We start from the raw sequence: 27,941 nt of genomic DNA, 5'->3' as shown, positions 1-27,941 counted from the left end.
AAATGATGTGTGAGGGAGCAGGCGCTCCTGGTGCCAGGACTGGCTCGGTTTCTGCTACCTTCACACTTTCTGGCCAAGGAAATGCCACATTGAGAACAAGTTCACACTTTTTCATTACACTGGGGCAGCAGGGATCCTCTGGGGCAAGGAGATGGAGAAAAGGGAGCAAAGAGGGCATGGGAGGGGGAGCGAAAAGAGAGAGAGATTGTGGTTTAAACCAGCTACGTCTCCCAGGAGCTGCATTCATATTTGACGATTCTCGCAGTACACAATTTATGCCCGATGCCAATGAAGAAGTAGGACGTTCACACTGAGTTCCTGCAATTGACGTCACAGCTTGGAGCAGTCAGTCGCCATAGTGGCAGGCACAAATTAATCTCTTCATGGACTTGCTTGGATATATATCGATTTCATTACCTGCTGAGGCAGTTAGATTATTGTGAAACGCTATCAAAGAAAATCTCCTGCATGATGGACAACGTGTAAAGAAACAGAAACAAATACAAAAAGTTACATTCTGTGGCATTCCTGCAAGTACAGTAATGGATATTATAGCCAAACTAGCAAACAAAGTAAGGGACCATGATTTTATATGATCCAACAGCACTGAGCATTTCATTAATATATGACTTTTAGAAGCAGCCTTTGGATTTGTCAGCAGACGTTACAATGAGAAGCCGTTTGTTTTAATCAGAAATCGTTTTATGAATAATATCTCTAACACCTTAGCTTGTAGCTTGTATAAGATATAGGAGTCACACGTAATTTATTTACACACATATTCTATTTTCTGTGTTTGTGTTATTTAAACTTATTGTTTTATATGCAACAGAGGTGCATTGGGACATGTTACATCAGTGTGTTGTGATGAGTAATGTGTGTGCATGTGAGTTTTTGTGTGCGTGCACGTGTGTTTGCATTGTGTCTCATAGGGATTAACAAGGTGCGACATCCTCTGCCCTTAACCCTCAACAAGATAATAATAAACAAAAAAAATACAAACTTCCAGCTTTTCAACTTTGACGAAATATTCAGGAATAAAACAAGGATTTTGCTATTATCAATTTATGGAATTTTCATATAGGTACTACTGATTTAGCAAGTTAGAGATGTCACCAAAGACAAAGTTGTAGAAACCTTACAGGAAAACTGATAGAACACATGATAGTGACTATAACCAGATCACTGGTGAAAAACAGCTTTGTATGAACTCCAAAACAATCAGCTCACACACACTAAAAGACAGAAGAGGAACAACATGGCATTAATTCTTGATATTCTTGATGTGTAAATGTAAATACACAACAATAAGTACATGTAGTTTGAATGATAGTAAAGCCTGACGTGGATCACTGCTGCCAATAAAGCCAATTTGAATGAGCCAATCAGGTGCCAGGAGCGCATGAGGGCGACGCATGGACACGCGGTGCAGCCACACCTGCAATGAAAGTGACGTGAACGTAGTAGAAACGGTGCAATCAGCCGGAGCCCAGTCACATGGTGTAAAGTGAAGACTCTGCTGTGATGGTGCTGAGGAGAAGCTGCTCCACTGAACGTACTGAGCCGGTGAGTCGTCACTAAAGAAAAGTATATCAGTTGTTCGCCATAAGCGTTCGTGTCCAACCGTGTTGTTCACATTATATACACAACTCCTGTGTGCGTGCGTCTGTGCGTGCGTGTAGTGCAACCTTTACGTAGCTGCTAGATATGTGAAAGCTCCTTCTTCTTCGTTTTCATCTTCTTCATTTCTTCTTCTTATTCCTCTTATTTATTTATTCAATTATTTATTGGTTGAACAATTATTCAAGGTAGTGTAAAACAAAGAGGGAACATGGGCAGCTGTGTGAATTAATGATGAGCAAGAGACGGAACTGAAATGAAACTGAAATATTTCCAAGACAGAAGTTAATCGTGAATAAAATCAATAATTATTTTCAATGCACATTTTAAAGGGTTACTGTTCATTGTTTTAATAATATTCTTCTGGGTAATTTTTTGTCAAATCACAGTTATGGGCCACACAGATATTAACAGATAGAACTATTATATTCATGTTGATTTGTCCATGTATGAAAACCCATCCAACCAAAGTGTCTGTTATGTGTCTCGGCTCCTCATTGATGGAGATGTGGGCTAACAAAGTTTGAACCTTTTCGTATCTTCCTTAATTTAGGCCACAGATAAATATTTCTCATAATGTTTTAAAGCTGTTTTCCAGCGGCCTACTTGGCTAAACCGTATACTTTCCCCCAATATATAATATATCACAGCATCATCAGAAAAATCGTAAAAAATTGGTCAAACGTTCGCCAAAGATAGCCATTCATGAATATCCAGCGACAGAGCATTAGAGCACATCCAATGGAAAAACAAGTTAGATGTGAAAGTATAGTAATTCAGTTGAGTTGTGATTTAAAAAAAAAATAATTTGTTTAAATTCTATAGCTGTATATTCTGATATACTGTGTGTTTAAGTCCTGTCAGGTAATTGATCAAGAATAATACATTCTTGTTTTCATTTATGAAAGACAGGTTTGATTGATGTGGTGAGCTGAAGGTGATTTTTCTTACCACACTGAGAGGACAATGCACCTCAGTGGTAACTCTTTGTAGGTAGTTGCCATCCAACACCTTTTTTATTTTATATATATTTTATATTTATTTTATATTCATATCCACAGGATGATTTATGGGGAGGAACATATCACTAGCTTCCACATTGTTTTTCATAAAGTTCATTGCTTTTGGGCCGAATGTGGAATAGTGGCACCAGCAGTGAAGCCGAGCGTGTGCAAGTGAGGAGAGCCCACGAAGTAGTTCTGAGTAATTTTTCCACAACAGGAATGCAATGTAAAAGGTGTCAATTTCCAAGCATGATGCCCTATTGTTACCACCAGTAAAACCCCTGTATTACATAGAGAGAGGAGAATGTCTGACTGTATTTTACTGTAATTGCGATGATTTTTTCTGGAGGAGTTGAGTTCCACAGTTGTCTGAACAATAGTTGTAGGACACAATTTGTTCACTGGACTTTGTTGTGGATTTCATCAGCTCATCAACAAAGAGGATGCCAGTTGTTAAACATTTAGTTCGAGTATGTTCACATCTGTGACTGTATCTGTACCATATTTGTTTCAACATCCTGGGTTAATATGCACGGACGGTTATTTGATAGTACATCTACTACACACCGCCTTTAATCAGGTGTTCCAGTGTGGACTCAGTAAGTGCATGACCAAAATAAAATACAATCAAAGGTGTCAGTTTGAATTCATAATCAGCTTGATTGTCTAATGCTGATGGACATTATTGCCCCGTAGAGGACAAAGGAAAATTAAGAAGCTGCTCACAGCTTCAGAGAAAACAAATTACGTATGTAGGGTTACTGCTCCAGGAGCACCTCAGAAAACTAAAGTAAGTATTAAATCTTTGGAAAAAACGATTTACTTTCTGAAATACAAATTGGCAGTGGAGAGTTGAAATCTTGCATCATTTCCTGTTACTACAGAGAAATGCATACTTTTTTATGTGTTGGCTACATAAATGTATAGTTTGATCATTTACAGTAAGTGATAGTAACAGCACATGGCACACTATATACTTTAGAGTGTAATAAGTATACAAGTGCTTAGACGTGTTAAAGGAATAGCTCAGGATCAGATGAGTTAATGTGTGTTTTAATCATAGGCTCTATATAAAGATGGACAACGCATCTCCACCTCCTCCTACTATCAAGGAACCAAGCTCAAATATGAACACTGCCATTTTGCACATTTGGAGTCTGCATTGTAGTGATCAGGGAATGGAACTACGCTATCTAAGTCCCGCTGATACACAGACAAATCGCACCTGTCAGTTGCACCTGTCAATCATGACGTTTCACTCAGTTTTAACATCAAATTACAAATTAATACTGAACTTGCCAGAAAAGCGACAGAAACCTTTGTTTGAGAAAAATGTTTTTGATGTATATTTTTACTTTGGTCCATTTCCTATCCATTAACATGGAGGAGGCTGGATTTATGATCTATACTGCAGGCAGCCACCAGGTGGCGTTCGGAACACTTTGGTTTGACTTGTGAATCATCTGTCATCTGGTCCATTTTTAAATTCAGTCTATAGTTTTATAATACGTGAATTGTCTTAATGAGACCTGTAAACTTGACACATACTAGTCACCTGCTTAGAGACAGACCCACAGTTTTGGTAATCCCGGTGCATGTAAGTGGCTGCTGTCACCCGACTATACAGTTTCTTTCACTGCTTACTCTGTCTCCTGTTCTCCCTCTTTCCCTCCCTCTCTCCTGCAACGTAAGACTCTTTAATTACATGCCAATTCAACATAGAGGAGATGGAGAGACTCGGACCAATTTCCTCACACACACACACACACACTGTGCACATTTAAAATTATATTATTAAGAAATGGGAGATGAGCAGAGCTGGCACTGGTGATGAGAAAGAAGTCGAAGGAGAGGTAGAAGAAAGCGAAGGAGGAGCAAAGAGGAAAGCAGGAATTTCTTCTTTGGAGCTGAAATCAATGTTTGAGATAAGAGTGTTTTAGGTTTCTATCAGATGATGCCGAGGATCATCTCCTCACAATGGGAAGGCTTCCCCCACTGCTGTGTCAGCAGGCTCCGATTACAGTGGCTTTTTTGTTGTGTTTCAAACAATTTCATCATGCCCCCTCACCCCCCTCACCACCGCCACCCCCCAGCCCCCCGCAACAATTTTGCACTTGGTATGCAATGCAGCGGTGGCAATTTGTACGTGTTTGGATTCCAATTATGGAGTTGTTAAAGCTTTTTCGCCTGTGGCCTGCAAATTCTTATTAAGCCATACATTAAAGAGCACAGAATCACATTTAAATGGAGTTCATGTTTCTCTTTTGTTTGCCAGTGTTGTGGTTGTTATTAATTTATTCTCAATGCCCTATGCATTACACATTAACAAATAAATCGTGTTTGTGATTGTAATGCAAAATACTTGTTTCTTATTCAGAGATTGGGCCAGCATTTGTCAAGTAAACCAACAGCAACAAGCCCAGAGAGAGCGAAAAAAAGAGGAGAAAAACAACCACTTAAATGGAACCATTCGCTCCTATTACACTTACCCATCTGAGAAACAAACAAACAAACCCAAAACGACAACGGAATTTCCACACTCCTGGTATTTCTCTACCAGTTGACGCAGAAAAGAGAAAGAGTATTAGACAGAGTGATTGAGTGATTTGCTTGGTGGCCATTGGAAATCATTAGGTTAGGAGTGCTGGGACAAGGGAGGCTATGGAGAGGGCTGCGGCGTGACACCACTGCTACAGTCAGCCCCCTTGAAGGTCACAACCCTGGAGAGTCTCCATCACTGTCTGTCTTTGTTATACTGAAAAGCAGGATTGACCACTGACTGTCCCAAAGAAAAGCAAGAGCTTCATGAATCATGGACGAATTCGAGGGGATTTTTACAAAAAGCGATTCAATCATTGTTGTATGTAAATGTGACAACATGCAAGCACAAACACATGTGCAGACACTTAGGAGTTATAGCAGCAGGGCAAAGGCAGCGAGGTTATGGGTCAGTCAATAGATCAATAGGTGACACGGCATTTCAGCCCTGCTTTTTGATGCAGTTCTGTAGAAGTTACATTGGAGACAAAGTGCAAGGGTCATGGAAAATGCAAAGAAAAAACATACACCCGACAAAATGGATAGGGAACGTTTCAGTGGATAAAAGTGATCTCACGTGCAACAAGGAAAACGAATTGGAATACTGTCAGTGTAAAGACACTTAATACATCACCACACACTGAATACATTTGGCGGTTGAAATGAGATCCAAAATGCAGTGGCTGCTAATAAACCATCTTCAGAGTGGCAGAAATATGATGCATGGTAACCCATATGAACCTCATTAATAGAACACAAGCAAATCTATTTATTCAGACAGTCAGGGGGAAAATGATTGCCTCTGTACTCCATCTCTCGTCCTGCTCCTGCCTTCTCTTCCCTTCTCCACATTGATTCTAGGTGGATGTTTGTGTACATGTGTGGAAGCATACGTGTTAGCCATTCACCCTGGAGAGTTTTTCTGAATCTCCCTGCTTCTATCCCCACACTGATCTATCTCATCCCTCCTTCTTTCCTTTTTCTTCCGTTCTTGTCACAACCAGTCAGGGTGGGGATGCTGGCCAGGCTGCCAGGAGCTTTGGACAGGACATGTTAGTTGGGATGGTGAGGCTGGACAGGCCTGGCAATTCATCCAAAGGATTCTGTGCTCCCTCCTCCTTTTTGTTGTCAGCTTGTTTTTTGCTCCTCTCCCTGTGCCACCACAAAACTGTCCACTTGTTTCATGGTGTATTGCACAGTTGCCTGTTTTTTAACTTGTTTTTAAGGAATATTGTGTTTTCATTGACTCATGAAACTCTCTATACGGATCTAGTTCCTTAACTCTTTTGCTTGCATAGAAATGATCAAATTACATTTTCATTACTGTCTCTTATATTTCAACATTATATTGGAACATTTTATTTTATGGCTGCACCTATTTTTTATTTAAAGGGGACATATCATGCAAATTCCACTTTGTTAGTGCTTCTACACGTTAATGTGGGTATCTGGCATGTCTACCGACCCAAAAACTCTGGAAAAAAAACACTCGCGCGTTTTGTTATGGTTCCTCTACGTCAGAAACGTCATGCTTGAGTGACTCGAATGAGCTTCCTGTGTATTGTGTCGTAACAATACACTGGAAGTCTCCCTACATGGCCTTGGCCCACCCCCCACCTCATCCCCCCCGCCCCCCCCCACACGTTACGCCGGGTTTACACCGGACGCAGCGAGGCTGAGAGGCAGCGCAGCGCCGTTCCCAAGCGCGCAGCGGCCTGGCTGTTCACACGGGACGCGCATTTCTCCGCGCTGGTCAGCCCGCGATTCTGCTTTCTCCGCTTGTTGTTGTACCCGTTGAATGTCGGGGTTCGGGGGTAAATGATGGTCTTCATAGCCCCCCCCCCACCCCTCTCTTTCTCTCTCTGTCTATCTGCTTGTGTGCTTGTAGTGGATGGGCAGAGGGGGACATTTAATTATGTGATTGGGAAAATTAAACCTCCAGGACAACAGAAGGGGAATACAAAGTATGGGATGCATATTTGATAATTTATATCATATAAAATATGTAATTTATATCGTTTAAAATCAAGGGGGGAGAGGGGGGAGGGGGGAGCTGGCTCATTAGCATTTAAAGGAACAGGCACTCAAAACAGGTCACTCTGTGGAGGGCTGTTTTAGACAGGGTAAAAAGGGTGCTGTTTTAAATGATCCTTGTGGTATTTTGACCAAAGTATGTTACAGACATTTCATTAAGACCCCAAGGAACCATATCAACTTGTGGTAAAATGGGCATACAATGTCCCCTTTAATATATCAATCAAACAATACATTTTTTTGATGAATTTTTGTATTACTCGATTTATATAATAATGAATTTATCAAAAATTAAATTTAAATATTAGTTTATATTTATTTAATCATCTTCTATTAAATACAAACAAATATGACAAAAAACAAACTATGCACTACAAGGCATTATTCCACAACAAAAACTAGCCCAGTGTGAACTGCTAATCTGCCTTTTACAGTCCCATACAAAATGTCTCCAAAATAAAATTTATTGTTCCATTCAAGTAAAATGAATATATCAATCTACATTAAGCTGTCCAACAACAAAATAAATGAAAAGCAGAGTAAAATTCAAGTAACTTTCTGCAGGAATATGAAAACTATCAAGTCTATCAAAAAAATCTTCTTATGGTAAAATTTGTGCAATTTGAGTAACACTGAAACTTTGAACTGAAGTTACACTGGACTTTTTTTTAACAGGAATAGTGCTGCCAGGATTTACTACCGTAAAGACGAAAAAGCTTCGCACGTTAAAATAAGACAACCGTAAATGTGAGAAAAGTTGCGCATTTTAAAATAGAAACAAAATAATAATCTTATAACAGATCTGGGCTGTATAGAATGGTGTCTAGGTCTGGACCTGACTGCGGTCTGCCTATTGGTGACCTATGTTGTAGATGATCTACAACTATAGAGAGACAACTGTGTGTGTGTGTGTGTGTGTGTGTGTGTGTGTGTGTGTGTGTGTGTGTGTGTGTGTGTGTGTGTGTGTGTGTGTGTGTGTGTGTGTGTGTGTGTGTGTGCTAGTTCTTTACTCAGATTTATATGTTACGTTCCTCTGTTGCAGGTTGTGCTTTCCTCACCTACTGCGCCAGGGAGTCGGCCATCAAAGCCCAGAATGCCCTCCATGAACAGAAAACACTGCCAGGGGTAAGTGACAGTCTCTCTCACTCTCTTTCTCCGCCTGTCTCTCTCCCTTCCGCTTCTCACTCTCTCTCCCTCCTTTCTCTCTATGGTGGTCAGCAGGGCCATCTGCACCCGGCTGCACACCAGCCGGCATTCTCCCTTGTATAGTCCCAGTGATGAAAAACACTTTGGAATGCAATTCAATCAATAGCTTAGCCTTTTGAAGGCCTGGTTTCAACTTTTCTGTGTGTCTGTTCTCTCGGGGATATAGCCAGCATTGATCAGACCCACTCTGCCTCATACTTTTGAAGCAATAGCTTAGAAAAACAGTGTTTGTGGTACCAAGGGCTGAATTTCTGAAACATTGTTGTCAACAGAAAATATATTAGTTTAGATTCATTAAAGGAGACATATTATACTACACATATTCAGGCTCAATTTCAATTTAGGTTATTACTTAAAAAGGTTTTCATGCTCTGATGTTCAGAAAATTCATCACTTTCCTCTCTCTGCTGCAGCTCCTCTATTCAGCCTTTGTCTGAAACGCTTGGTTTTTGCTCCTATCTCTATGAGGCACCTTCCTGCCAGCCCAGTCTGCTCTGATTGGCCAGCTACCACACTCTGTTGTGATTGGTCAGCCACTTCCTGTGCATGTAGGAAAAGTCGACCTCCGTTCTTGCCATACCTGGCTTTGTGAGGGAGAGGGCCAGACTAGCTGCTAGACGGTGATTAAGCAAAAATCTTGAGGTTTTGTGACATCATGATGCCCCGGAACGAGGAGCTCCTTTCACTGTCAACGTTGGGCTTTTTAACATTGCAGAACTGTTACATACACAGCACACTGGTGGAAAGAGAAACTGAAAAAGCATAACATGTTAATTTGACAAATAGAAACATTTTCTAATCCAAGCTTTTTCAGGTGGTATTCACCTGCTTTTACATGTATTTGTTTATTCATTTGTACATATGTGCACCAAGTGTGTGTATTGGATCCAATTAGTCATTATAACAATGACAGAAGGAAACAGAAGGAAGTAGTGGGTAGAAGTGGCTCCCCGTAGAGGCAGCATGGCTTAACATGGTCAGATCAAGCCTGCACCAGGGAGAAATATCACTGAAGATTAACTCACCCACAGCACTCCCTCTGATGCAAGACAAAGAGCTTGAGGAACCCAGATAAAACATATGGGCTTGGTTTAAACATGCAAATACAACTACTGCCGCACACTCTGAAACATTATTCTGGTGGCTTTCCTGAGAAACAACTTGTTTCGTTTATCCTGCAAATTAGCCAAGCGTGAGGCTGGAGGGCGTTTTTCCTCCTCCTTTTCATTGAATAATAAGAGGGAAGACAGAGAGAGAGGAAAACATTTTTTCACATATTGCCAGAGGATGTGTTCACAAGAGGTTAGAAGTTTGTTTAGCATCGTGTTTAAACAATGAGAATTTGGTTGTTATTCTGTTTTCGTCCGTGGTCTGGATTTCTATCAAGTTTCTCCCTCACTTCTTATTCATAGTCTTTTATGTGAACCCTGCAACCCCCAATATGCTTTTGCTCCAACCCTCTGGGCTCCGACAGGTTTATCATTCATCTGAATGGAGTTCTTTTTTCACTCTTTCAAATATTTTTATTATAAAGAATTATATTTAAGAAATCAGAGCATTGCGTTATCGTGCATGTTTTCCATATAAACAAACCTGACTTCAACAATATGCAAAAACACACAAAAAAGAAAAGAAAAATATATAAAAACATAATAATTAAAAAATGATAACTTTACACAGAAAGAGCAAACGCAGCCTTGCATGTTTCATTTTTCCCAAATGTTCTGAAAGCTTCTCTCTCTTTCTCACGCACACACACACTCACACACAGGGACTCTGAAAGTCGCTACGTATCACTTGTGAGATATAAAACCCTTTTCTTGTACCTTTCAGTTGTGCCTCAGCCCTCCTGCTGACTTCCCCTCTGCCCCACCAGTCCTTTCCACCCCACCTCCTCCTGCCTCCACTCTTTTTTTTTTCTTCCCCCCACTGCTTCTATGCTGCTGCTCTTCTTGAGACAGAGCGTGTCATAGAAATGTAACAGGCAGACGTTGATGAGTGTCAGGCCTCATAGACAAGGCTGCTCTGCTGTTCCCTTCAACTTCACTCACGCACACACACCACAAACACAAGTGGTCCAAGGCAGTTTGTGCTGCTGTACTGAAGCCACACATGGCACAAGCAGGTAGAACATTACCTCCACACAATAGCTGTAGCATGCCAGGTTCCCTAGAAAACATACTGACCTTTTTTTTATATAGCCTTCTGATCGAGCAGCTGCTAAGGAGGGATTTATAAACAAAAAGGCTCAGTTGTAGGACAGATAATTTTAAAATAGTACAACAGATATAACATAGATGCTGCATGGTGTGTGTTTGTGTGTTCGAGTGCCTCCCACTGCTTCTCCTGTCCTTGTCTCATGAACCTCCCTGCTCCCAAATCTTTAGTGATATGACCCCTGTTGCTGCACCGCTTGATGGTAACTAGGTATGCCAGTTGTTTGCAGAATCCTGCTTGATATGCCGTTTGCCAGGGGCTATGTTGTAATTAATGTAAACTAAGAATCCTCCAGAGATGAGTTATTGGTTATTAACGTGTGTTTTGTCATTAACCCCTGCATTGCTGCTCTATTGAAGGGCTCTGACCGGTGTGGTTACTCATCTTTATGTTACTTTAAAATCTTTGAATGTAGAAAAATACAAAGCATGGGTGTCTGCGCGCGCGCACACACACACACACACACACACACACACACTCACACTCACTCACTCACTCACTCACTCACTCACTCATTATCACATACTCAAACACACTTGAAATTTATGAGATGGAGAGTTTGTGTTTCTGACTCCAGTCTCAGTTGGAGGGTCTCTGGGTTTAAATCCTATGTATTTTTCTTGATATTCTGTGTGGTTGTTAGTTCACAGATGGTGAAACAAGTTTCTTGTCAAGCTGCCTTTAACGACTGCAGACTTCCAACATTGTTTTTAGATTACCGTCTCCTAAGCTACATCCATATTTTCAAAGTCAAACCACCTCTATGCAAACGAGAGTATTTCACATCCATCCAATTAAATCTAATGACATAGATTAAGAGGCTAGTGTCAGCATTTTACTGCCTGACATTGAATACATTTACGGAAAGCAATTATCCGACTATTTACCTAATTCTGAATAAGACATTATTTTGGTCACAGTGTTTACATGCGTTGCTAATGGATTATTACATTCATATTCCTGTTTACATGTTAGAGTATATTCTGATGCATGTGTTGTCAACCAATTGGCAACTGCTGTTCATGCAAAATGCTGACGTTATCATGCGAAGAAGACGTATACGTGTCTACATAATGCCAATGAGGTCGGATTACTCCATGTCTTAATTTGATTATTACTTACCTTATTCATATTTACATGGCAGAGTCTTATACTATTAAGTATATTGTCTTAATCTGGTTAATATTGGAATATTGGTGTCCATGTAAACCTCTGCAATGCCTGTTGACTCGTCTTCAGTCATGCAGTGTTAGCACACGGCCCTGCCCTTTCCTAATTCACCCCTTGGCCCTACCCCTTTATTTTGCGCCTGGCCGTTAAGGGGTAGTTCCAATTCTCTATGTGATGTAGGGGTAGTCACCATCTAGCCCTTCAAACACCCCTTCAACAGTAGTGTATTCAGGACCCCCCTAGAAATGAAGGGTTAGACGGAAATTCCTGAATGCTTCACGAACGGACGAAAGCGAATTTGATGATTGCGACCACTGTCGGTAAAATGCTTGAAGAAGTACCAAATCTTGAAAAATAACTATAAAAAACTATCTTAGTTGAATTCAGTAGCAAATGAAAATGTAATTGAATCGCTGTTACAAGCGTTTCAGGAAAATCGCTCTTAACGCCGTCAAATCAAGCATGTAGACAGTCTTAGTGAGAGTAACGAGAAACGTTCGTTATTCCCGTGTCCCGTATATGACAATTGAAAAAAACGTCCCTGCTCAAGTTATAACGTTTTCAGTGTAGGGTTACATTGAAATAACCGATGTAAACAAACATGCTGTCTGACTGTGTATGGATCAATACATTTGGAGCGGGACACTCCCAGTGAAGGGCTCTTCATATCTAGGGGTATGGCCAAGGGAGAGGAATTGGGACTGGGCCTTAATACACGTGTAGTAGTCTGTCCTACCAGACTGTAAGACGTTGTGAATGTGTGGACTTTCAAGACAAGTATTTGCAAATACATACTTGCGCTTGTATTGTTAAAACAACAATTAAGAGAATATATGATACATATCTTGCATCCTCATTTCTGGACTGTACAACCAGTAAGGACAGTCGTATTGGTCTTTAGGGCAGCAAACCCATTACTGTGCGAGATATTCAAACAAACATGAACCGCTAGCTTGTGCATCAAATAAACTTTACTGCACATGAAGAACATTCTATGTTAACATACTGAAGAAAACACTCTTTTGTTCTAATACGTTACTCATGATAGAATGTTGTTGCAGCGTTTTTGTTTGGGTTATTTGTGTGTATGTGTGTGTGTATTTACTTTGAATCCTGTGCAGGAAAGAATAAATAAAAAGAGAGGCAGCTATAAAATATCAATGTTTTATAGTTGTATCCAAGCTGTGGTCTAATATATAAAATCTCAATGATTATATTTTTTTATTTCAATATTGCTGCTACTTTAATTTTACATGATTGTTCTGCATATATCTGTATCGACATGAGCATATAGTATTTGTTACACACCCACAACCCAGTGAAGGTGTTCTTGGATGTTATTATCCATGTCCCCCCTGTTACACATTAGCTGCTGAAAGGAGCAGTATGGCCTAATGGAAGTGTACTGGACTGGAATATAGATTCCTGTGGTGAAGTGTGATGGGAACCTTGGGGACTCGAGTGCCTGACATAAGTTTGGCCACTGAATAGGAGAAGCTCTGACAGTTTACCAGGTGTGCGTCGCTTGGCTCTATTAGCCGTGTGTGTTTGTGCGTGTGTGGTAAGCGGGCTTTGCACTGCAGCCAGCCCTATGTACATACAGATAGCAGTGCATAAAGGTGGGAAGAAAAACATGTGCACATGGCAGCTTGCCGTGATCACACACCGCCCACGATGCTGAGGCTTGAATATATTATCTGCGTGCTGTTTCGTGCTTGTTTGTTGCTGATGGAGATGCACTACTTTTTATATTACATAACCATATGTGTGCTTTCGTGTATGTGGATATGTGTGTGAGTGTGTTAACCCAAATAACAAAAAACAAATCATTAAAGTGAAATCTTGGTATTCCCTGATGACCTGGGCACTAGAATGTTCTCCTCATGATCCCTTTATGACACACTTACAGCAGGAAGAGACCGACAGTTAAGGCTGTTGGTGTGTGTGCGCGCCTGCGAGTGTCACAGCTCTTTACACAAGTCCGCAGGAGATTTACTCCACCCAGCATCATGACAAAATCCTGCATCCTTCACGCTATCCACCCACCCATCCCCCTCCCACCATCCCTAGCACCCCCCCTTCTCAAAATCTCTGTCCTCTCGCTGCCACTCCTCAAATCCAGCAGATCCAAGAAATAATCTCAGTCGCTGCAGCAAGTCTATTTGCCGTAGCAGAGAAAAACACGCCACCCTACCCCTTTTTGTCATGCTAGCATTGTGTACAACAGTGATTGTCTTGGAGAAGCATTGGTGGAAATGTGTTTTCTGCATGCATTTACTCCTTGTATTAGTTCAGCTCGACCTGGGTGGAGTGTAAGAGGCTGGCAGTGATTCAGGAGGCAGGGTTATGGAAATAGCACCCGCATTAAAAACCCAATGAGAGCAGGGAGAAGATTATGCTCCGGCACACACATGTGGGCTCCTGCAATGTCAACACTCTAAGTAGATCCCCTCCCTCTCAATTGCCTCCATCTCCCTCGGTCTCCATTTCTGTCTCTCCCGCTCTTGTGCTCTGTGCCCTTTTCTGCACACATACCTGCACTGTTAGTCTGCTGCGTGAGTGCCCGTGGACACATGCTCGTTTATGTGCATGCATGAGTTTGCCTGGATCTGTATTTGTAATTGTGTGTGTATGCCATTGCTCAGCTCAGCCATAATAAGATGTATAAGGAGCAAGGAGCAGAGCCTGGCTGTGTGTTGTGGAGAGTGGCCGACCTTGTGCAGTGGGAATGAGGCTGGCATGCCACGAAGCCGTTCCTCAACACGCCGTAAACCGCCCAGCCTTTTTCTGCTGGGCTTTATGTACACACACGCGCACACACATACACAGACAGAAACAAAACACACACACCCTTACTTTTGTGCATGTGTTTTCTTACCCACCTGTTTATCAACTACAGCCAAGCTTCCTTGTGTGCTGGCCTAGCTGCTGCAAAGGCTGAATAATTCAATGCTACACTCTGTGAAGGTTGGCAGTATATGAGCGTAGTATACTGTATGATTGTGTGCGTGTTTGTGTGAGTATGTACTGTATGTGCCTGTGTTGTGGGGATGGGAGTGGAGCGGACCGGTCAGCATGAAGCCAATCGGGGTTGGCAGGATTGGAGGCCTTGTAGTCAGGGAGAGGGGACTCGTTAGAATTTAGCCTTTGGGTAACGTGTGTGTGTGTGTGTGTGTGTGTGTGTGTGTGTGTGTGTGTGTGTGTGTGTGTGTGTGTGTGTGTGTGTGTGTGTGTGTGTGTGTGTGTGTGTGTGTGTGTGTGTGTGTGTGTGTGTGTGTGTGTGTGTGTGTGTGTGTGTGTGTGTGTGTGTGTGTGTGTGTGTGTGTGTGTGTGTGTGTGTGTGTGTGGTTTTGTCTTAAGGAAGAAAATTTTAGCGGAGTGGAAGTTGAAACGAGCATGGTCAAGGTCTTTAGAAAAAAAATGAAATATGCGCTATGAATTTAACATTAATGTTCAAAGTAAAATGCTGAATCGCTTTGGTTCCAAACCTATAATATTATTTACTTTAGCCCTGAGTATTTATGTAATTTGTGAACACAAATGTTTTATCCAGGCTCCACTCTTAAAAGATCCTTGTGCCTCTGTGATGAACAAACACATGTAAGGACCCAGATGTCTGTTAAAACATTTCAACAGCCTCCATGGAGGCCTCAGCTCTGTACATAAGTTCAATGGCTGCAGCTGATCTCAGAGGCTTCGTGAATTTGCCTGTGATGTCTTTGTTGAGACACTGAGATGAGAATAAAGAGGATTTTGTAGATGCTGGCATTCCACTGTTTTATGTCTATAACCTAACCTACCCCTGAACTTATTACTACCCAAGTCAAATCACATGGAGATGACTAGAAGGAGCATGTGGTGTCATAAATGTCTGGAGGTCGGAGGCTGTTGTGAGTAGACTTTTTTTTTTTTGTGATTCCTACGTGCAGGTTTAACAACAGAGTCAGCACACTTGCAGCAAAACTTGTTTTCTGTGTGTGCGTGTGTGCATGAGTGCGGGCGGGAATGTCATATTGGTGTAATGCACGTAAAGAGATGCTGTACTAGTGCTCCTCAGGGAACTGAATCCTCACACCCTTGGAACATGCACACACACACACACACACACACACACACACACACACACACACACACACACACACACACACACACACACACACACACACACACACACACACACACACACACTCACACAAATATTTACTCTTGTGAAACACAAGGGCTAGAAATAGAGTATAAAACACTGGGTAACTGTTGGAGCCATCACAAGGTTGCTTGTTTTTCACCCTCTCTCTGTCTCACTGTTGCTCCTCCTGTCCCCCTTTAATACAGATGCACACATACGCACACCTACCTCTTCTTTGTTGGGCTTGTTTTTCTGTGCGGTAGATTAGCCACATATTTAGAGAAGCCTTCTTCTCCCCAGGGGACTGGCTTCCAAGGGTATTTTGAAAAGAGAGCAGGATCTGCAGTCTGCACCTGCCTTTAGAGAATAAACAACATCCACTGAAACACTGGAGATGTTTTTCATCATGAAATTTCATTTCATTTCGCCCACTATATACTACATTCATGTGAGGATTAGGTACTTCAGCGATATTTACTGGGGACTTGGGATCTAATCGACCATTCTTCAAAGATGCCCTATCCCTGCGCATGCATAAACACACGCACACAAACACTCACGTGCGCAAGGAGAGCGTCACCCATTCACACCTCACAATTTGGTTTAATTAGCAGATTTAAACTGCTGGCACCCGCCTCAACATCATGGTTGTACCATTCTTTGGCTTTGCACGATTCTCCTGTTGTTACAACTGCATCTAACCTCGCCACCTGAGACATTTTAGTAGCGCCTCAGAATAATGGCTTCTTTTTTTTTTCTCCTCTTCTTTCATTTTTGTGGTTTCATGAACATTGGCCAACATCTTTATGATGCATTACTGCCACCATCTAGCACCAAGTATTTCTTGCATTAAAGTATATTTGTTGCATTTTTGGTATGATTAAAAATAATGCAAAACTGTAAATAAGATATATTAGTAGGCTGATGGAACAACACACTTTTTCATGTCTTATATACAGTAGAAATATCCACATTTGATATGAGAAACAGAGTGCACCAACTTTCAAAAGTGAAAGATTTTGCTCTGAGTTAGAGACGACCCTATTTTGACCTCATCAGATGACATTACAGTCCCACTCCCACCGTTCAGGACATCTCACTAATCGACTCTTGGGTTGAGACGTAGCTTGAAATACCAAAATAATCCCCTGCACACCCTGCCCATTAAGCCACTTCACAGTGAGAAGTGTGCTATTTTTTTCCTGAGGTACAGGTTAGCAAAAAAGCTGAATTATTAATGTTTTTGATATTTTTAGCCTGTTTAACCTATTTCTGGTTCTGGCTGGAGACTGCTCGCCTGCCCGTCTGTGAGATTCAATCATGTGACACAGCTGTGATCTGGGTTATAGAGCTGGGTTTTGTGTGTGGAAACTGGAAGTGTTTAGGTAAGTTTCATTTTTTTTATTTCATCATCACTGCTTGATGCTGCGCAGTTCAGATGATCTAATGTCAGTGTGGCACTGAAGCATCACCTGTACCAGCGGGGCTGCACCAGATGAGTCTGGTTTTATCCCAACCCGGCGGGCATGGGGGCGCAAAGCTGTGCAAGAGGCAAGGCCCAGATACCGACTGACAATCCATCTGTGGGTCCATGTACACACATGTACAGGTGTGCCACTGCCTGCAGACACAAAGAGAAGAGTGGGAGTGAGCGGTGGGGTACGCCATGGATGATAAACTATAGCTCTGAATACAGGTGTGTGTGTAAGTGTCTGTGCAAGTGTATGTTTTTCATGTATATTGAAAGAGAGAGGGTAAACGATTAGCTTGAAAAAACTCTGAATATTCAAATAGACAAGACGACAGTTAAGGAGGAAGCAAGTGTAGCTGAGAACATGTCACTTTACTGAGTAATGAAGGACACACTTAAAACGCGTCACCCAATGTGACTAATCGGAGCTGACATCTCACTGGCTGGACCTTGTGCCTCTGGGAGAGGAAGGGGGATGAGTAAGGTTTGTGTGAAAGATTAGAGAGAGGTGAAGTGAGAGAATAGTTGAAATATTGAGGAAAGGAGGGACAGGGAGGCACGGGGTCATGTTGACAGCAAACATTCGTGTGTGTGTGTGTGTGTGTGTGTGTGTGTGTGTGTGTGTGTGTGTGTGTGTGTGTGTGTGTTCCCCCCGTGTGCGTACTGTTCCATACACACAGCATGTGCTGTATATCTGTGCTCGACTGAGATGACACACTTGAGTAGTGGAACCAGAGGGAGCTCATTTGTAAGGCAGATCTTTCCTTTGGTGTGGTGTCCACAGAGAGGGCAAGGGGGCTGCACAGCACGACAACCAGCATTTGTCAGCAAAAATCAGGAATAATGAAATACAGTACACATAGCTGGAGGGCAAGGAGAGGAGGGTGAGTGACAGGAGGCACGAGTGGAAACAACCCGTGGCATCCCTCCATCAGGGCTACCAACGTTTCATTTGTTTTAAGCCCCAGCCCCCTTCCCATCCTAGATAAGGGCAGCAGCAGAGTAGAGGAACAGTGTGTGTGAGGGTCCCTGGGGGTAATGACATGGAATACAAGTGTATGGGGAGTGCTAGTGATGGGCCTGCTCATGTGGAAGTGGGTATTTGCATTGCAGAAGAGGGCTGACAGCCGAGCTTGCTCTGAGGGCCAGTGTCAGGGTGATGGCTAGCGGTGAAATCTTCTGTCGTCTTCCCCGCAGACACAGGATATATCTGAAGGAGCACTGGCAAGATCAAACATGTTGGCATGTTCAATATCTCTTTGTGGTAGGATTGTCCAAGTGTTTTTGCAGCAATTTCATTTGTTTTAATTGTCATCAAACTTTGATTGATATCATGGTTCCGTTTTTGTCCATCATGGCTTCAAGTCTTAAAAGTCTTTCATATAGAAAATTACAATAAGCTGGATGGCTGCAGAATAGCTTAGAATATAAATTATATAGTTATTGCCAACAGCTATAGTCTGTGGCCTCTCAACTATTTCAGTCCCAGCTGCAATAAGAGGCAGCTTTTAATAATTCAAAGTAAAACAGTATACTGGATGTCTTCCAGGCAGCAAACTCACACACACACAGGTAAAACAACCGAACCCCTCACTCCCACCACAACCCAAAACCATGGCAGGACTCTATCCTACCCGTGAAGGGCACACACATCACTGGTTTGTGTTGTTGTTTGCTGCAACAAAACCCAGTTTGTGGGGTTTTTTTGGCACCGTGTAGAGGCTCGCGTTTATGTGTGTGTGTCCATGAAAGTGAGTGTGCGTGAGAGCGAGCGAGTGTGCATCCAATTGAGACTGTGTGGTCGTCCACTCCTGTCAGGCCTTGTGGCTCCCTGCACAGCTGTGGCACACATACATACGTGTGGCACGTATTGGAGCTCGCAATTTTGAGTCACGCTGCTCTGCAGTGTGCATCCTTTAATGTGCTTTCTGATGTTCTCAGACAGGTGTGCTGTGAAGTCAGCTTGGAGGTAGAAAAGAGGAAATGGAAAAGAGGGAGAAAAAGATGAAGATATGTGTGAGAGAGAGAGTGAGCGAGTGGTGTAGGGATGGTCAGGAAGAAGATAGAGAGTGAGATTTAAAAGAAGTAAGAGCAAAGATATTTGAATCACTGAGTTGTGAAGATTAAGAAATGAGATGGAGCTGCTGAGATAGAGAGTGGGAGGTACTGATGAACTCACTGCCAGTTAGTTTGAGCCTGTACTGTATGAATCAGATGAAAAGCAGCAGAGTAGTGCTCCTACTTTTGTTGATTCCATGATGAAGCTTTCATGCCTCAAAGTCATTATGTCGACAGTGTGGTGCTCACTCTCAGATTTGAATGTTTTAACCATAGACTGTGTATAAATATGGATGACATGACAGCTCTCCAAAAGTGAAGCCACAGCCTTTTGATAGCCACCTAGTGGCTGACTGCAGTATAGGTCATAAATCCTGGTTCCTCAATTTAAGTGGATGGGACATTGACCAAACTAAATAATCAAAATACATGTCAAATATATTTTGTCCAAAGATGGACAAGGAGAAAACCAGACAGGAGAATCCAAATGAAGAAAATACCTTAGAACCAAAGCAATCATTCAGCTTTGATCTCTGGATAAACCATGTTTCATATGGAGCGATGAGTCGATGTTTGTTCTTTTTTGTCAATATATTAATATATGATACTAACAGACCCATAAAACCTCCTCCAGCTCTTCTCTCAATAAAACACAGACCCTTTGTGTACCTTTGCTTTCTTTCTTGTGTACGAAATTTACGACTGTATTTACTCACCAAGTAACTCAGATAATTTGGGCAACTGTCTTGTACCACAATATACCAAAGTGTAACAGACATCTAAAATGTCCAATTTTATCGCTAGTAAGCTTAATTATACTTAGTGTATAATGATAAACAGTAGCTGTCTTTGCATTCATTAACAACTAATGCTATTTAAGATACACTGTGATGTAATTTACTATAAACTGTCTTTCAGATCATTTATGTGTTTTACATTGATGGCTGTTGTAAGTGAAACTGTTCTTAGTAGGGTTGGGCTGATGGACGATGAGATCTTCAATGGACGATGGCTGACAGCCATCACGATGTAGAGCCAACATCATGATGCCCCCAACCCCCCCAGTTCAACACTGACAGACTATAATTCAGTGTCTACTATAACTATAACATGTTTGGACCATAATAAATTATTTTTTTTACTGATTTTTTACCGGCTCTTTCAGTAATTTACCGGTCCTCTCTGTGACTGGAGAGGAATCGAGCCAAACCGAGCACGTTCCACCATCTCCTGTGGCTCTTCATACATTGTCTAAGTTTAAATAATTCTGTTATCTTTACCCAGTCTGAGTTAAAACATGTGTCCAATCGCACTGAGTGCGTTTGTGTCAGTGTGTGTGTCGGTGTATATGTGTGTCAGCACGTGAGAAAGGAAGAGAGCGAGTGGAGTCTGGACAGGCTGAATGAATGTGGTGATCAGTGTTGATATTGTTGCGGTCATTTCAAACTAATTTGAACTGTCAGAGACGTCGGCTGAGTCGATGTCGGTGTGTTTGCCTGGAGTAAGATGACCCCTGACTGACATATGAACACTGCTACAAAAGCAGTGCCTATTCCCCTTAAATGATAGTTTCAGTGACAACTTGACTGTTTTTATAAATCCATATTCAGAATGGGGTGTCCAAGTACTCTATAATGTTTTTTTTTTAAGATAAAATTAATCCCCAGTTTAATCTTGAAGGAGATTCTTGTGCCAGATATTTTTCCAAAGTGAGACTAAATGAGGCTCAGATGCAAGGAGATCTGTGCCTTAATATATAACCTTGTAATACAACACCTATAATAATTAGAAATATGCACGTTCCATCACTATTATTCCTAAATTAACTAAACATATTTTATTGACGTAGAAATTGAAGCCGATATATTTGAAATCTGAGGAGTTGGTTACTTTATTTTCTAATTCGGTTTGCTTTAACGAGGGAACGCCAGGCATGCTCACATTACCAACAGGGAAATAAGTGCTTGCACACCTCTACAGTTTGATTGTTTGGTTGTGCACAGCTGTTGCACATAATGAAGCTCAGTGTGAATATAAATTGGCAGTGCTCTATAGGTGGTAATGTTTCACCAGGAATTTTTGAGAGCTGAAGGATCTTGAACTTGTTTTGTTGTCATTATATTTCAAGCTCCTTTTATGAAAAATTGCAGCACTCATCATTGGGTCTGTCTGGATCTGTCTGTATAATAGTCACAGAAGATGACACATGAATATAAATGCCTGGTATATGCTCTGTGATAGACACACATAAGGATGCACATGTGACTGTTGTGTTTCTAAGAAGTATGCTCGAGCTGTCTCTCTCATCATTATCACACAACTTCAGTAATAGGGGTCAGGCAAATGATTGCCATGGCAGCGTGGGCCGCCACACTGCTTAAATGAGTGTACAGGCACAGAGACACACACACATAAATATAGACCGAGGCAAAGATGTGCACAGGCACAATCCATTAGGCGCTGGGGCAGAGAACGAGACAGCACATTTATTTACAGAGTTTATTTTACCCGTTTTTCTTGATTCATTATTTATGAATCTATCAATCTGTACGGCACCGCTGCAGCATATAGAGTTTGGCTGCTTTCCTGCCTACTTTCCATCTGCCAGTTTCTCTCTGTCTGTCTGCCTGTCTGGCCTTGCAAGGCTTCTTCTTTGCCCATCAGAATATGTCTCCTATGCAAACTCCCTCTCTCCATCCTTTTCACTCTTTCTCTTTTATTCTGTCTCTCATCTCTCACATCTTTGTCATCAGACTAGTTCCTTCGAATCTTTGATCTATTATTCCATCTCTAAAACATTTTAAATTATGATGATGACTTGCAAATTTATCTCAGATTAATTTGATGGGTTCAGCTCGTACCCATGGGTGTGCTTTTACTGCAGTGTTGTTAAAGGGATAGTTCACCAAAAAAAGAAAAATCACTCATTATCTACTCACCACTATGCCGATGGAGGGGTGGGTGAAGTGTTTGAGTCCAGTTTTTTCTGGGTGAAACTAATCTACTCTTAAGACGTGGTATACGATCAGTACATGGATTTGTGTACTCACTGAATCCCGACCCGGCCTTTTCGACATTTCCGTTGCTCGTATTTTAACATCTCTAATGGAAGTGACAGGACATATATTGCTATTGGCTTTAAATGATGCTAAAAGTTTGCGTTGATAACGCGCAAGTTCAAGAGGAGAGTATGCAAACACTAAAGATTACTGAAAATATATTAAGCTACAATATCACTCATGAATAAGTTAATGCATTAAATGTGTTTGTCTGGTCGGTTCTCCTAAAAAAATGCTTATTGTGAACATTTACAGCTCTTTTGGGGACTGTTAACTAACTTTGCACTGGATGAATGGCAAGTCTTCGGTCGGGCCGTGAAACTCCGTCATGTCCTCTGACACATATAAAAGCACTTAGGCTGTGTCTGCCAATGACCAGGATCTGATAATGCCAGATTTATTATAGTGTCCGTACATAGTGAGAGCCCTGTGGGTATAACCAGGCCAGCTATAGTTCCACTGGCCGAGTATATTTCAGGTTGTAGTGAAGAGAAAATAAAAGCCTTTTTCTTTTCTCCCAGTCTCTCTTTCACTCTCTCGCACTTTCTTTCTCCATCAACACTGCTATCTTTCACCGCCCAGCCCCCTTTATTGGAGATGCTTGATAGTGGTCTGGGTACAGCTAACAAAAATAGGACATACAGTAATAAAGGCAGAAGAGATGGAAGGTTATCTTAGGATCAGTATAGAGCGCGGCTAAAGAGAGAAACATGTTTTTTTTTTTTACAAATATCAAGAAATGTCATCTCACCTCAGCCCCACCCTGTAAATCCTGCTTTCTTTTTTTGGTGCAAACCAAATAGGCAGAAATTTGTTTTCCTTCTTGCAATAGATGAGAATATTGGGTTAATGAGTGTAAGAAGCCATGATGGTAGAGTTTGATAGCAGGATGTGCGACTGATCTGTTGGTCAGACGCAGTGATATCCGACCATGTCAGAGAGTTCACCTCTGGATTTATTTATTTTTAATTAGGGAATGAGGTATTTGTTACAAAGCTAAACCTAAAAGAATCAAAGGCACAACTGCAGAACAACACACCTAGTAACATGTTTTCCTTTTTATCAGTTTTTATTTAATTTCTTTTTCCAGAGTGGCTGCACACAGAGCTTGTAAGACAAATCCTTTCTAATAGGAAGCCTCTAGGGCTGCAGAGGAGCGTGGTCGATACCGAGAAGACACAGAGGGCTTTGAAGATGGCCTATCTCTCTGCCTCCATCCAAATGAAAAGGCGAGAGAGGGGCCCGCAGGGACAGAGCCAGGCTAAGTTTCTATTAACACTATCTACATAACACCTAAGATGTACCAGTGTTTGATGTGACAGTGTCCAGATTAACTCACATTAGGGGGAACAACAAAGCCCCGGGTGCTGCATCCTCTCTTATTGCCCTGGGACAGGAAGAGACAGGATGTTTGTCAGACCGACACAGAAACAAGGGCATTCGAAAACCCCAATTCAAACATCTACATAGAAATACGTTTTCTCTGGGTGTTCTATGTGTTGTCAAAACATTTTGGTAGTCACAGAGGTAATGTCCCCGAATGTATTTATTCTTACTTTTTAAAAATGATTACTTTTTGAATAAAACACGATCTTGCATTGTGGCTGCAGTCTTACACACAAAGGCCCACAGTGAATTATGTACACAATACTCATCACCGAAGGCATAAACTGTTCCTGAGATTTGAAACAACACAAACATTTTAATATCCTCACCCCCCTCTGGTGATTTCAACGTGTGCATTTTTCTACAGTGGAGAGAAATTATTCACCAGTCACCATTTGGAGCCATCAACAAAAATGTGAAATAAATTCGGAGCTACATGCGTTTGACACAGCAATTGTCGGTGATTTTCTCTGACAGAGACGTGGATGAAAGCCGTTAGTGATGCCATGTGAATAACAAACAGAACAGGTTAATATACTTGTGTTTTTAAATGTTGTGTTTTTCTGTCGCTTACATCCTCAATGATGGGTGGACAGAGGTTTATAAGAATGGTTGTGGTTTTGTTCTGGTGTGACACATTCATGACAAAGATCATTCAGGTAATCGGCAGAAATGTCTTTACATTGTCGTCTTTACATTATTCTGACAGAGGAATCAAAATATACATTGAAGCTTATTTGGGAACTGAAGTAATCACAGTCTTTATTTTTAAATGCAACTTTGATTTTGAAACAAAACAGCTGATTCCATAGATGAGTGACTGAGTTGTTTGTTTTTATATTGAAATTGAATCTAGTAATTGGGGCTATGGTGATGATCCAATGAAATATTATAACTTTTGGTCATTTACTGAATTCTTTTGTCAAAATATATTTAGGTAAACAACCTGTGAAACCTTGTGTGAAGACATTTGTCAATTATAATGCATTACCAATTCATTGAGTGGATTGTGAAGTTTTATAATTACCTCCGCCAAAGAGGTTATGTTTTCAGCCGTCCGTTTGTTTGTTTGATTGTAAGCAAGATTACACAAAACCTACTTGGTGGAAGGATGTGCTACATTGTGAGATTCTTTTGAGATTTTAACTGATTTCCCCGTGAATAATTCATGGATCTAGATTTGAAAAATCAAGCACATTTAAGGGCGTGATTTCTAAAAGTGTGTTTAATTTTGTGCCACTTGATTGAAGGTGACTATTGAGCCTTAGCATAGGTGTGCGCTCTAAGTGCTTTTTTAGTTCAGCATATATTGGCCATATCTGGGTATACACACTATATAGCACCATCCTAATGATTTTGTTGCAACTAAATGTATGTAATTGTTGAGCCCCTTACATCATTTGAATGGTCTGACATTGATTTGACATTGATTTGTCTTCTTGAACGTAGAAAGATTTGAACCTGATTCATTATAGTAAAGTAAACAAACCTTTGCGTTTTGCATCCTTGTGTATATGTGTGCCTATGCAAATATACTTTGTGTACAAATGTTTGTTTAGAGCTGCCACAAAGGCAAATCCAATCCTGTGTGGTACCTGTCTCCTGGGCTTTGTGTGTCCTTTGTGTGTCTCTGAGCCGGGAAATGTAAACCTTAAGGCTCTTTGCTCCTCTGATTGAGAACCATTACTTCAGACTGAATCAAATTAACATCATTACACCAGATGAAACATCTTTGTTTGACTGGTGAACCCAGGGGTTGGGTTGTTCAGGATCGTCATGGGTTAAAGGATGAAGTCAGTTTTACTCTCCTGTTGAGAAACTGTGGAAATGGCTTCTCCCCTTGAGCCAAAATGGGCTCTAATGCATTGCCTCTTCTCTTTGATGTTGACTATTAATATGAATGGACTGGGGGCTGTGGTTATTATTGTATAGAAATCTATTTTGGAGATGTGTGTGTGGATGTTTACAGAGAAGAGCACTGACAGCAGGGGAACACTGAGTATCAAGAGATTTAAGTACATTGAATCACAGGCTTCAATGTACTTGCATCTGAATTTTAATCTACTTTAAGAAAAGCTATTAGAAAAATTCATTATATAATCCTTGGCAGCATATTTCTCAATGCAGTTCTCAAAATATTTGGAAATAAATATCCCACAAAACCAGGCTATGTGTTGTGGGAATGTGAGTATTCAGAGCAAGGAGAGATGGTGGAGAGAGATGGCTGTCTTAATTTTTGCAGATATGTGTTAAAGTAAAGCATTGCATCTTGAGCATTCACCAGCCCACACGCTCCCACGTCAAGCCCGTATATTTAGCAGGGGGAAAAGCTTTTTTCTTCTTCGTGTGCTGTGGTGCGAGAGGTGCACGGCGGTTCTGAAATGTTTGTCTTTGTTCTCCTGGCAGAGTTTTCTGTGTGTGGGCGTTCACAGTTTCTAGGAGCACCTCGGGAATGCATTTCAACAGATGGAGGTTTTAACTGGAGAGCTGGCTTCCAAAAAATCAGGGCTATATGCTTTTGCAGCCTGCTATTTTAATTTGTTTGTTTGCTCGCTTGTTTGTTTGTTTGCCTATGTGTTGTTTTTGGCTGGTTAATCACAGGGTGTGCTGATGATAGTGGAGTTGCAATTATGTTGTCATGTAGCTATAGGTTTAAACTGTTAATTAAATATCTGTTGCATCAGACACAGTATTTTGATGGTTGTTTTTGTGTTTAAGTTATTTTTGGTCGCATGTGAACTGCGAATCCTGCTTAACGCAATGTGACGTTAGCACATTGTGAGCAACAAGAGAGCAGAGGACTCTGCTGCCTGTGGTTCTGTCCATGGTACTGAAATGATCAGTAACATAGGGACCAAGTCTGCTTCTCTTTGAATGTAATGAACTTTGCTTGACTGATTTGCATCTGGCCTTTAGTTGGAGTAAAAGATACACACAATGTGTAGTAGCAGTGGAGTAGACCACAATTCAGTACATGTGACCTGAATGAATTGTGGGTGTTTTGAGCCACAGACCGTTAGCTGTGAAAATGCACATTGGAGATTTTTCTTTTTTTTTTGCAAGGCAAAACAATTCTTACCACCTTGGGGCAAAACCGCAGCGTGTTATGACACCCATCTCGTAGACTGCTCTCCGTCTTTTGTCTAAAACACATTTCTTATTCGATATGACAGCCTCAGAAAAGAGTAATTGCTTTTCTGACCTGTAATTTTAGCTCAGCCTTTGTATAAACCAAAATGCATACCTTTGATTTATGTCTTTTGTCATGCTGCCGAACTCCTTTGAATTAGCTGAACCCATGTGGGCCTGGCTGTAACACTATGTTTTCCCCCTCTCCCTGAGCTGTTGATGGATTGAACATTTTAGATTCAACTCTTTTGGTCCTTTTTGAGATGTTAATTATTGAGTGCTATGATGACTACGCGTTATACATCCCTTTTGATTATTGTAAACCACAGTGGATATTCTCTAGTAAAGACATCCTTTAGATGTTTCAATGTCTTTATCTTTCCTCTCTGTTTCTCTTTTTATTATCATGTTATTACTCTTTCTCGCCTCTTTTTCCTCCTCTGTCTTCTTACTTCTTTTCTACATATTTCCATCGCTGTGTCTCAGAGCCATTTTTCTCCTCACTCAGCGGTGGTGGCACTCCTCTCGGGACCGTGGGTGCTAGAGCGCCGCAGGCTTCCCTGGAGCCAGAACGTAGCCTACAAACAGTCTGTCTAAGACCAGACAGGACTCCTTTATATTAGTCCTGCTTAAATAAAGTACAGCCATGCGATATCTTGGTTCTGTATCAATGGGCTGTGGACAAAGGATCCATTCGCCAATATAGGCCAAGGTAGCCGTCTGCTGCAGTATATGAATGTCTAAATTATTTGTAAATCCAGTGGAAGTCAAATTCCTCAGTGTGACTTGCCCCTAATTATTGTTGTGTCTAATTTAATCTCAGATGTTTAACACTAGTGTGTATAAAATGTGCTCTATAATTTGTGTAGCCCAGTCAGTTTAGAAACCAAACAAATAGGTCACTGTTATGGTTACGTGCTATA

At 41.3% G+C, this 27,941-nt stretch overlaps 1 protein-coding gene across 9 annotated transcripts in view; it reads left to right on the top strand.

Moving 5' to 3' along the window:
- The window catches only part of celf5a (cugbp, Elav-like family member 5a), a 188,704-nt gene that overhangs the window by 11,350 nt on the left and 149,413 nt on the right, over positions 1 to 27,941 (top strand). For all 9 annotated transcript variants that reach the window (XM_034582899.1, XM_034582895.1, XM_034582894.1 and 6 more), the window contains exon 2: positions 8,239 to 8,321. In XM_034582899.1, the coding sequence (XP_034438790.1) occupies positions 8,239 to 8,321 (83 nt within the window). The remainder of the gene's footprint in view (positions 1 to 8,238; positions 8,322 to 27,941) is intronic.

This window comes from Hippoglossus hippoglossus, chromosome 4 (assembly GCF_009819705.1).
Source record: "Hippoglossus hippoglossus isolate fHipHip1 chromosome 4, fHipHip1.pri, whole genome shotgun sequence".
In the NCBI taxonomy this organism is placed as follows: domain Eukaryota; kingdom Metazoa; phylum Chordata; class Actinopteri; order Pleuronectiformes; family Pleuronectidae; genus Hippoglossus; species Hippoglossus hippoglossus.
This window is presented reverse-complemented; position numbering and strand designations above follow the sequence as displayed.